Source organism: Curcuma longa, chromosome 5 (assembly GCF_044706935.1).
Source record: "Curcuma longa cultivar G26 ecotype Majalengka, Jawa Barat chromosome 5, ITB_CL_G26_1.1, whole genome shotgun sequence".
Taxonomy (NCBI): Eukaryota; Viridiplantae; Streptophyta; class Magnoliopsida; order Zingiberales; family Zingiberaceae; genus Curcuma; species Curcuma longa.
The window spans coordinates 7956664-7967780 of NC_133865.1; the positions used below are offsets into that span (position 1 = coordinate 7956664).

Below are 11117 nucleotides of genomic sequence, written 5' to 3' on the forward strand. Positions count from 1 at the left end.
GTCTCTCGGCCGGCTCAACCATTCAACCATCTCTCTTGGTCTCGGCCACCTTGAGTTCGCCCACCTTGGTCACTCCATCTTTCTCGGCCTCTCAGCCATCCCGACCCGATCCATCTCGGTTTCTCGGTTATCTCAGCCACTCGCTCGTTCCGACCTGAGTCATCTCTGCGTCTCACCCATCCCGACCTCGGTCACTCTATCTCTTTCGGTTTCGAGCCACCTCGAGCTCGACCACCTCGGCCACTCCATCTTTCATGCCCTCCCACAGAAGCTGCCAAAATCCCTCAAGCGTGCGAGCTCTGCTAAGGAAGTTAGGGCGGTTACGAGGTTGTCAGGTCTGGTTCCCTGGATCCCCTCGTGTCTGCACACATAGCCAAAAGATAAGAATAATCAGTACCGCCGAGCCACAGGACAGTTACGAGGTTGTCAGGCTCGGCCCCTAGATACCTCATGTCGGAGCCACCTGTCAGCAATTGTAAAAAATCTGTCCCTTCGGTGACAGAGGTCTGCCTCAGACCGACGTGAATATTCCTTCTCGTAAGTATATAAACCCTCTCGCAGGTATGAAAACTCCTCGATAAATTCAACAATTACACATACTTCTCCTTCTTTTTCTACTTGATATTGACTTATGCGTCGGAGTGACCTATCGAGAATCACCGTCACCCAGCTAATTCGTTCGTTTAGCTTCTTCTCAGGTACCTTCACCGACTAGAGCAATGGTGTGTGAGTTGAAGATTTGTTGATTGATGACTTGATCGTCCACGACATCCAACCAGAACAATTACTATAATAATTTTGATTAAAATTACTTTAATACGAGAATTAAAATTATTTACAGTAAAGGTATTTTGATCAAATTGTTATAATAATATTTTGAGGATAACAATATAATAAAATATTATGAATCGCAACATTTCCCAATTTTTTTAAAATTAAATCTTTTCGAGCCGAGTTATCGAGCAGTCGGAGGCCGTTGAGATTCTCAACGATCATGAGCGCTAAAAATGGTGTTTTGTTTTTTTTTTACTATTTAAAGTTTAGATTCGCCCAATTGGTTGCTCGCGGAGAACGGCCGCCACGTGGGGCGAACCGCCGCCGTCGAGCTCCCGAGTCCCGCTCGATCGCGGGAAGCATTCGCGGCCGCGCAATGCGTCAGAACCCTATAAATTGCCCGCGCCCGGAACCGGTGCTCGATCGCTCCTTTTTATCATCCCCCCATCTTCGCGCCACCGATTCGCCGGGAGTCCAATAAGAGAAGAGGGCAGGACGCCGATGCGATGCCTGCTCTTCCTCATGTCTTCCGTTTTTATCGGGTTGACTATCCGTAGCTCTAGCCTCCTGCACCGGCCGATGTCTCGCTAATTTCTTCGCCGGATCGCTAGTCGCCTTCGCCGTCGTCCTGCGTTTCCTCTCAAGGTTTGCTTCTGCCTTTTGACCTGGCAAAAAGCTCCGAGAGAGTAGGGGTTTCAGAAGAAAAAAAACTCCTTTTTTTGTATATCCTTGAACATTTATTCAATGTTATTTACAATGCATAACAGTTGGTTGCTGAAATGTTCAAGCATTGTGATGCATAATGCTAATAGTATTTATGAGATTTGAGATTACAACTCTGGTTGAGTATTAGTGAACTCTCCTGCTCACTCAAGATCCTTTTTGTAAACAAGAGTGTTCATCCTTTTTGGTGGTCTTTTAGGGAATATCAAAATGGGTGCGTGCACATCAAAGCCAAGTAGCAGACTCAGGTCTCACAAGTACTCCCGCCAGTCGAAGAAACATCATGGAAAAGTTCCATGTGCGCTGCCAGAATTTTCCATGAGCAAGTTTGTTCAGGTCGAGTCTTCTGGGAAAGCAAGGCGAAAACCAGACGTTCCGAATTTGAAATTTCATCTAACTCAATTGCAGTGGCACCACAGTCAAGTGGATGCTCATGGTACTGCTTTTACTTCAACTCTCAGCTTTGCTCTCTCGATATTGGTGGTGTGTGCTCAGAAATCTGGTTTTTCTTTCTTTATTTGAGGCTAACATGATGTGTTTTAGGAATATGTCAAGACACATGGTTTGATTCTGTCAGCCTGATCGAGTCTGATCCCGATGATGATTTCATCAGTGTAGATGGAGGTAAGATTGTTACACAGTATGAATTGATGAACAAGTCAGGTGACATTACAAGTACTGATAATGACTTTCTTTTATTACTTTAGATAGTGTGCCATCTGAAAAAATAGAGGCTCAAATGTTGCATTATGAAAATGCTTCTCGAGTTGTTGATGCACTGTGTCATTTGGATGATTGTGGTAGTGCTCCTGTGACATTGGCTGTTGAACAATATCTGAAAAGAGAAGGTAAAATTGAGAAGCTCTCAAGCAAGGATGAAGAGAAAGATGTTGAATTTTCTGCGGGAATGATCTCTAAGACGCAAGAAAAACAACTTGAAAAAACATATGGTAGCTCTAAGGATTTGAAAGAAAGACATGATACAGAAGAACAATCTCTTGTGAACAAGATGCAGGCTCGTTTAACTAGATTAGTTTCTTCTTTGAGTTTCAATGATAAGAACTATCAAATGAGTACTCTTAGTCCATCAGGTCAAAAGAGAAAGTCAGCTGTCATCAGGCTTTCTTACAAAAGGCAGTCATGTGATGGAGAAGAAACTACCGAGTTCTGTAAGTATAGAATTTTACACCTGTTTTCTTCAATACATGCACTTGCATTGCACACGCTATTTGTCTGTAAGGTTATCTTGAGAATCTCAAAGACTTTTTTTTTTTTCTTTTTTTCCTAGTATCTGAATGCCTTACACTGTAAATATTTCTTTCAAATAATGCAGTATGGCAGATGGTTAATACCTTGCTTCACTTTGTTCCGTGCAGGTTATCCTGAGTCCTGAACTGTTTGTTTTATAGAACTTTACATGTTTCAGTCATTTAGGTTGAGAGTATTCACAATCGAAGTTTCTAAGTACCTGTTAGGTACCAATTTGGGTTATTTGTTGGAGCAGTATTATACTGGTATTCCAGCCAGTTTGATTTGAACATAACTAAATATGAATATCGATTTTGCACTTACTGCACAAAGTCATAGGAATTCTTGGCAGTATCATTGTTTATGCAGTTTGGTTTGAACATAACTAAAATATGAATATCCTTTTAGCCTTTAATACACAAAATCATAGGAATCCTTTGTACATGCAATATAAATACAGAAACGTGTAGAGCACAGTAATACTTTTTTTTCTTTATGAATTACTTTGATGTCTAAATGACAAAGTTTGGTCAATTATATCTTGCATATGCTTGGAGCTGATCTTTGTATCCTTCTTAACATACAGGCGCAACAAAGAAATTCTTACTTCGTCCAAAAGGAGGGTTAGTGATTCCAAAATCCCCAGGGGAGAAGTCGAGTGCAGGATGCTGGTCCTTTCTTGATCCATCAACTTTTGAACTTCGTGGAGAAAGCTACTTCAGGCATGATTTTTTTCAGATCCAAAAAACTTATAATTTGCATGTGTATGAAAAAGTTTGTGTCTGCATAATCTCTCGTGTGTATTTATCGTGAAGGGATAAGAAGAAATATCCTGCTCCAAACTATGCACCATATTACCCAATTGGCGTTGACTTGTTCATTTGCCCGCGCAAAGTAAACCATATTGCTCAACACATTGAACTTCCTCAAGTCCAGACACATGAGAAACTTCCTTCACTCCTTATTGTCAATATTCAGGCACTAAACAAAAAGCTATAACTTTTCATGGTTTAGAGCAGCCAGTCAATTGTACATGAAAGTTAATTTCGTGTTTTCTTACAGATGCCTACTTATCCCGCCGCCATGTTTCTTGGTGATAGTGATGGGGAAGGAATGAGTCTGGTGCTGTATTTTAAAATATCTGAATGCTTTGACAAAGAGGTTTCTGATAGTTTTAAGCATTTAATAAGGGTATGTTTCTTTCACTCCTGATGTTTGCTTAACTTCTTTAGATCTAAAATTTTGCAGCAGCAATTATGGTGCATATTTTGATCTTTTGCAGAAATTTATTGATGATGAAATGGAAAGGAATAAAGGGTTCGCAATGGAAACGATCACCCCCTTCAGGGAGAGGTTGAAAATCCTTGGCGGGTTAGTTAACCCGGAGGATCTTAGTTTGAGTTCTGCAGAAAAAAAGCTCATACAAGGATACAATTTTAAGCCTGTTCTTTCACGTCCTCAACACAGTTTTTATCAGGTATAATTAGTTGACAAATGAACTATTTTGCAAGTTTAGATTCGAGGCGATATCAATAGCCTGAAAAACTAGCCATGTGTGGAAAAGACTCAAATTATATGTTCCTGTTTCTTGAGTCAGAACTACATTCTAACATTATGAGTCAATGACAAGAGAGCAAATTTTCAACTCATTCCCTTGTGCCTGATGTGACCATGAGTTGTCCACATCTTCCGGACACAATGGTTATGTTGCCTGCATTTTCTAAGAAAAACAACTACATTGTCTGTGTCTTTTAGGAGAAACGAGTATGTTATCCATATTCTCTGAATAAATGATACGAAAGGCCACATAGGATATGGGATTCACTAGGGGTGATCGAGTTAAAGAGGTCGGATGACTGAGTTAAAGAAGTCGGAGTAGAAGGATAAACTCACAAATACTAGATATATTATATATATAAAACCTGGAAGTGGGAAAAGAGATTTTACCCCAGAAACACAAATTATAATGACGACAAAGATATGATCAAGGAGAACCTCTGTCAGAAACACAAATTATTATCGACAGCAAAAACCTTAACAAAGAGAAACTATGGCTTTGCCATGATATAGGGATTGAGAGTTCAGTTAGAGGTAACATCTCCCAACTTGCAAGAGTAGATCCCCTCACACTTCTCAAGCCAAAGCAATCTAGAAGCATGGTGAAACTTCAGAACAACAATAAACAAAAATTACCCATCATAGATAACTAAACTCAATCTGACAAGAGAAATCCTACATGACAATTTGCAGTTTACTAGTTAGGTCAAACAAGTAGATTAACGAATATCTTAAGTCCTTTATAGAAACATGTAGCACCAATAATTTTCCCAATACCACTAGTTAGGTCAAACAAGTAGATCCAGTGGTGCCACAGAGATGGGAGTTCGCCAACAAGTTCTTTTGCAGAGGAGAGAAGCAACTCCTATACGACCTCAGCTGCCGGAAGAATACCTATTCCATCGCTGCCGGCCCGCCCAAACAGATCTACCATGCACGTGTAATGCTCCACCCCCGCTTACACCCCGGCAACACCCCGCCCTGCCGTCTGTCCTTCATCATCTCGAGCACCCGCCGCCAAAACTCCACTTCCGAGGGCCCGCCTTTCGCGCATGCCGCAAGCACCGCCGTCATTGCCGGCCCGTCAAAGTCCCTGCTTCTCCTATCTCCTCCACCATGCTCCCGAACAGAGTCACCGCGTCTGGCGTCCACCATGGGCACCGCACAAGGAGATCATGGTGGTCCACGAGGCGACGCCCCTGTGGGGCTTAAATGGAACACTCGGCGGGCGGCAGCGAGATCGCCGCATTTGGAATACATGGCGTGTAGAGTGAGTTGCGAACGAGAGGGTCAGGGTGAAGAGGATCCCGGAGGTTATAGGCTTATAGCGACGGCATGAATGATGCATCCAAGGCGGAGTACAGGAAGGGCGGCGGTGTGGCGGAGCGGAGGCGAAGGAGGCGCCGTCCGGGGCAGGGGAGCGGTGGGAAACCATATGCCGGAAAAGGAGTAGGGAAGTGCGAGGGTCTCGCGCAGAGGCGTGAGTTAAAGAGGAAGGTAGAGGGGCGGGGGCAAAGGCGGAGGAGGAGGCGGAGGAGGAGGCGGCCGTCAGCGAGGCAGGAAGCAGCAGGCGTAGGCGGCGCAGAGATTAGTGCCGAGGAAGCGGTGGCGGGCAATGCCGACGATGGCGTCGGAGCTGGTCCACACGAGGAAGCTCTGCAAGGGCATCATCTACTTCGTGCAAAATTGATCACGTCCACCACGCTCAGCTCCGGAAGCTTCCTTCCTCTTGTCCTCCATATCCGATTGTCAGAGCTACTTCTGTCAATCAATTTATTTTCCAAAATCATACGAAGTCAACCAAAATCAACCACCATTCGATCCTTGGCTCGAGTAATAGCTTCACATTGCTAACCAAGTATATCAATGACTGCAAGCCTATCAGACTTCACGTATAATTCTTAGTTTCATATCTTGTCTAAAACACGATAATTTAACTTCATGTAACGTGTATTGCAAATTGAAAATACAAGCACTAGATGTAGTGGTGATTAAAATAATATTATTATGAGATGCTTGACAATATGAATGAACTTGGGCCTACCGGAGCTGAACTGTGTTGCCCGATGATAAGACTCAAAATTTTAATGCTCGACCAAAATTAAAATAATAATATAGAATGAGAAATGCAAACTCTTCCTGCTAATTCCACAGGAACTCTTGCGTCTGTTAAGTGCTAAAGCAGCAGTACATCCCTGAAACAGAATCAACGGAGGATGGAAACAAAGCCATCCGCAAAAACTAAGTCAACCAATGTGTTGCTCTGGAAGCATTCAACACTTGCTCATCAAACGAGCCTATCAAAAGTCTTACGTTAATATTCTTTATAAATAATCAAGCAGCGGCTCCCAGCTTAGGTACCTCAGCTGCAGGAGCAGGAGCAACACCACCAGTTGTAGGGCTGAAAATATGGGAAATATTTAGGAATATGTAGTTTTGGATATAGACGAAAAGCTATAAGATCCACAAACAAGATCAAAATAGTTTGAGGAACTTACAGGCCAACCATGACCTTGAATGCATCATAAATCCCCCATTGTGCACCAGTTAGGGTACCGATCATGACAATACGTAGAGGAAGGCCACGGGTGAATAGACCCCACATACCAAGCTTTTGAACAGCCTGATCAACAAATAATGAACAAATGGAGTCAGCTGAATTGACATTGAGGTATTATCTGAGCAAGAGAGAACGTAAACGACAAAATTAAAATGGTCATCTTTCGAGGAAAACACTCAGACGGAAATAAAGAGCTTATACACTAGTAAAAGCTTTAAAAACTCACGTCACCAACTGTGGCACCCTTGGCATTGTTAAGAAAAGAGACGAGGTTGTCTGCTGGATGAGAAACTACAGCACAGAATATTCCAGCGATATATCCACCAGCAAAACTCACACCCAACTGAAGTGGTTTGCTACACTGATCTTTAGGAGTAGGAATTGCATACTTGTAAACCATCTCCACCACAGTCTCAAATGATGCAAATTTCATCATAGTATCTGCGCCAAAATATTCATATAAAATTCATCAAATATTTCATTGGAAATTTCTATTATCATGAACAGAGGAAGAAGTTGTTTATTCAGTATAAGTTGATATAGAAAAACAAAAGAGGACAATACTTAATTAGAATTTGTTAAAATAAAATTCATTCAAAAATTACAATTGGCTATGTCATAGAGGTATATGACTTCAATACAGTTCATTGAAATGCCATTTAAATCATTGGGTAAGGCTCGAACAAAGCTTTTTTTTTGCTTGGTAGCATATTTAAAATCTGAACACCCTGGTCAAGAATATCACAAGAACTGTGTGAAAGCTACAATATCACCCTGGCATCCAACTCAGACACAAACAAACAAAGCACTACTCTCGTGCCACATTGGGCAGTCACAATACATTGAAGAGAAAATATGAAAAATTGAAAGCTCATGCAAACCCAGTCACGTTGAAACTCAACAACAATAATTAAATCTACTAAAATTAATTTCAAAAAGGAGTTGAATTATAATGGCATTCCAGACTAATGTTCTTTATTTCTGCGGACCAGTTTATTTAAAATCTGCCTTAAAATTCGAATCACCAAGCACTAAAAAATCTCAACAATCTAGGGAGAGAAATATGCATGATATAAGGGGTATAGGTAGCAACAGAGAAGGATGAACAACTATTGATATCAACATCTTCATTTTCCAAACCCACATTTTAGGGAAGTATGAGGGCTACAACAATGAGCAAAAGGAAAAGATTAGTTACACGAGTACTGTCAAAAACATTAGGCATACTAGCCACTAAATATAAACGAGAAAGCGAATTAAGATAACACAAGTGAACAAAAGGAAGTGATTGCTTACACGGAATTTGACGACCCCAAAGTGGAACTATTCCTTTGTAAAGTCTGTAGCATAACAAATTTAAGCATAGAAAGATTAACCACAGAGATGAAATCTCCATACATGATAGGAGGTAAGCTAAAGTAAAAGAGCATACCCCCCGACACCTTCCGATTTGACAAATTTTGGTAAGCCATCACTCAACCCCCTAGCAAAACCAGGCTGAGTCTGGACCCGCACCTTCACAGCCTCGAAGGGGCAGAGAGCTATGTCAGCAATAAATTCGGCAGAAGCAGACCCAGCGAGATAAATCAAAGTTTTATATTTGGATGAGAACTCCGGGCCGGCGAGATCTGAATAATATTTCTTGAAGAATTCGTAAAAGCCAAACTTGCATGCCCCTTGGGCGCTGTATCCAAGCAGGGTAGGAACCCAGCCCCTGAAGAAACCCCTGGCCCCTTGTTCCTTGAGCAACACCCCAAATCCTGAAGAGATACTTTTGTACTTGGCTGGATCGATCTATATGGAAACAGGGATAAAAACAGTAAAACAAAGATTCACACAGATCCACTGAATACAACTTCTAGATCAACATTAAACTCAATATGGCGACTGAAAAGAAGCCAAACACAAAATTGTAAAGACAATCATACAGCATCTGAGCATAATGAACAAATAAGACCGCTTTGTCTAGAAGCACAACAAAATCGATGAATTTGACACCAAGATCTACAACTTCGACAAAGGATCTGGATTTCACCCTGACCTGCATGTTGCACTTGACGAGATCAAGCGGCGTGACAGCCGTATGGGTGAGCCCACAACTGGCGATGCCGCCCGCGGTGCAGGCAGCGTAGAACGCCGGAGAATACATCTCGATCTTACCGGACTCCTTAGGCGCCTGGGCGACAACGAACGGGGCCGCCGAGGCTCCATTTGCCGCCGCAGCAGCAGCAGGTGAGGGCAGGCTCCTCCCCAGGATACGATCAATGGCCGGATTGCTGGAGGCGGAAGAAGGCGAGTAGAGGAAGCTCGGGAGGAGGGATCTGCGAGATCCCTCGGCGATTTCCATCTCCTCTAAATTGTGGAACGGCGCCGAAAGAAGAAGAGGAGGCGATCGAGGAGGCAGCGGCGACGCAGATTCAGAGGACCAAGACGGTGGAGCCACTGGTTAGGGTTTATATTATATATTAATACAAACAATAATCACATGGCGTAATAATTTCTCCCATCGCTGGCAAAATACCTTCCTTTTTATTGACGCAATAGATGTGAAACTACGATTCAGTGGTCCATTCGCGGAGTGGGTAAACTAGTGCGTGACCGGAAATAAAGGAACATTCTAGGTAATATCTGGAGGCGGTTCGGACTGTAAAAAAGATGGATTATTCTGAGGAAAACAGGATTAATTAAGCTACTAATGACGCTGTTAGAAAAGTCTATGAAAACACAAAGGGCAATTGTTTGGATTTACTATACTTGAAGAAAATCTCCAACCAAGAGGAAATTATTATTAAATCCTTAAACATATGAACTATTTCATCTAAGATAATGAATGATTGATTATCATTAATCGAATTGAGATACAGGGATTGCAAAGCATGTCGTAAAAAGATCACAATTTTACAAAACACAATAAATAAATAAACAAATATATATATAAATATATAATTAGCATTACAGTAAACACGACTCGCGATAATATGTTGAAAAAGGAAAAAAAACCAGGGAACTGAACTAAAAGGTGCTGCTCCTCTGGAAACTACATCCTTAATTTGTTCATAAACAAATAAAATATGTGTTAGCGATCGAGATCTTGATAATTGTGAAGAAGCAACTGAGCATGTGATTGGATAACTAATCGATCAGCAGAAACTCCAGAGGCTGATCTCTCCCTCTTCGTTCCAGTAGTCCTCAACTTGGAGTTGTGGAGCGCCGAAGAAGGAAGCCTCCGGGTGAAGCACGTAGTCCATGCACTTGGGCGACTGGAAGAACGCCTCGAATTCGATCGAGTCAAGCGAGGTGAGGCTCTCTTCAGCCATCTCCGCCGTCTCTTCCGCTTGTTCTGACAGAGAAGGGGTGGCGATGAGAGGATCAGGCGACGGCGACGGTGCCGCCGGAACACTAGAGTAAGGCCGCGCCGTTTCTTGGGCAGCTGCCGCGGCCGCCACTCTTTGAATTGACTTGGGGGACATCATGCCGACGTCGGGGACGCCGCCGGGGAAGGGATGGGAGGAAGGGAAGTTGAGGGCCGAGGAGCTGCCTCGGAGGCAGAGTAGGGCAGCGTCATAGGCCCGGGCGGCGGCCTCCGGGGTGGCGTAGCTGCCGAGCCAAATCCTTGTCTTTTGGTTGGGCGCTCTGATCTCGGAGACCCACGAGCCCCAGCTCCTCATCCTCACGCCCTTGTACTGCCTCTTCCCATGGCTGCTTCCCTTCGTCGAAGACGGAGCAATGCTGCTGCTGCCTTTTACCATGCTTCACTCTCTTCTTGCAGACGCTGATCGAGGATATGAGCAAGCTGCTTGCTTATTTATACTTAAATTAAGGAACACCAATCTACTGTTTGACTGAATGATTTCTACGTTGACCACCACCTGCGTTCATATTACTGATTACTGTCCTTTTTTAACCTCGTATTAGATGAAGTATTATATAATAAGAGGTGATAGAGTACAACCGTACTGTGCATTGACATACATAGACCGAAATCATGCAACAGTAGGCTCTTTTACTTAATTTCTTAATGTGCATACTATATATGTCTATCTCTCTTCACATGAATTTCCTGAACACAGCGTGGAGAATTCATAGGATTCCATGGAAGGCAGCTTCCTGGATGCTCAGGGTGCATGGAAGCAGCAGCAGGAGGTTTAAGAGTCATCACAGCTCGCCATGTTATTTCGTCTTTGATTAATAACTTCGAGTTCTTATACCACAGCTGTCTTCCAGAATCAGCAGATTCTGCCGCGTGAAGCGATGA

The 11117-nt window shown here is 42.9% G+C and overlaps 3 protein-coding genes across 3 annotated transcripts; 1 reads left to right on the plus strand and 2 right to left on the minus strand.

Moving 5' to 3' along the window:
- The first annotated feature begins 1707 nt into the window (after positions 1-1707).
- LOC141829801 (uncharacterized) lies at positions 1708-5641 on the plus strand. The gene is made up of 8 exons (XM_074717307.1): positions 1708-1933; positions 2041-2121; positions 2205-2666; positions 3332-3467; positions 3561-3723; positions 3808-3936; positions 4028-4222; positions 5090-5641. Exons 1-8 carry the CDS (start codon positions 1708-1710, stop codon positions 5639-5641), a joined length of 1944 nt encoding a protein of 647 aa, XP_074573408.1.
- A 755-nt stretch (positions 5642-6396) lies between these two features.
- Positions 6397-9320, minus strand: LOC141829549 (mitochondrial phosphate carrier protein 3, mitochondrial-like). Its single transcript, XM_074717052.1, has 6 exons — positions 8904-9320; positions 8295-8656; positions 8159-8202; positions 7089-7303; positions 6801-6925; positions 6397-6703 (listed from the first exon to the last, which is right to left on the minus strand). Exons 1-6 carry the CDS (start codon positions 9207-9209, stop codon positions 6637-6639), a joined length of 1119 nt encoding a protein of 372 aa, XP_074573153.1. The 5' UTR covers positions 9210-9320; the 3' UTR covers positions 6397-6636.
- A 453-nt stretch (positions 9321-9773) lies between these two features.
- LOC141830117 (ethylene-responsive transcription factor ERF014-like) lies at positions 9774-10623 on the minus strand. Its single transcript, XM_074717605.1, has one exon. The coding sequence runs from the start codon at positions 10609-10611 to the stop codon at positions 10003-10005; it is 609 nt and encodes a 202-aa protein (XP_074573706.1). The 5' UTR covers positions 10612-10623; the 3' UTR covers positions 9774-10002.
- Positions 10624-11117: the final 494 nt, after the last annotated feature.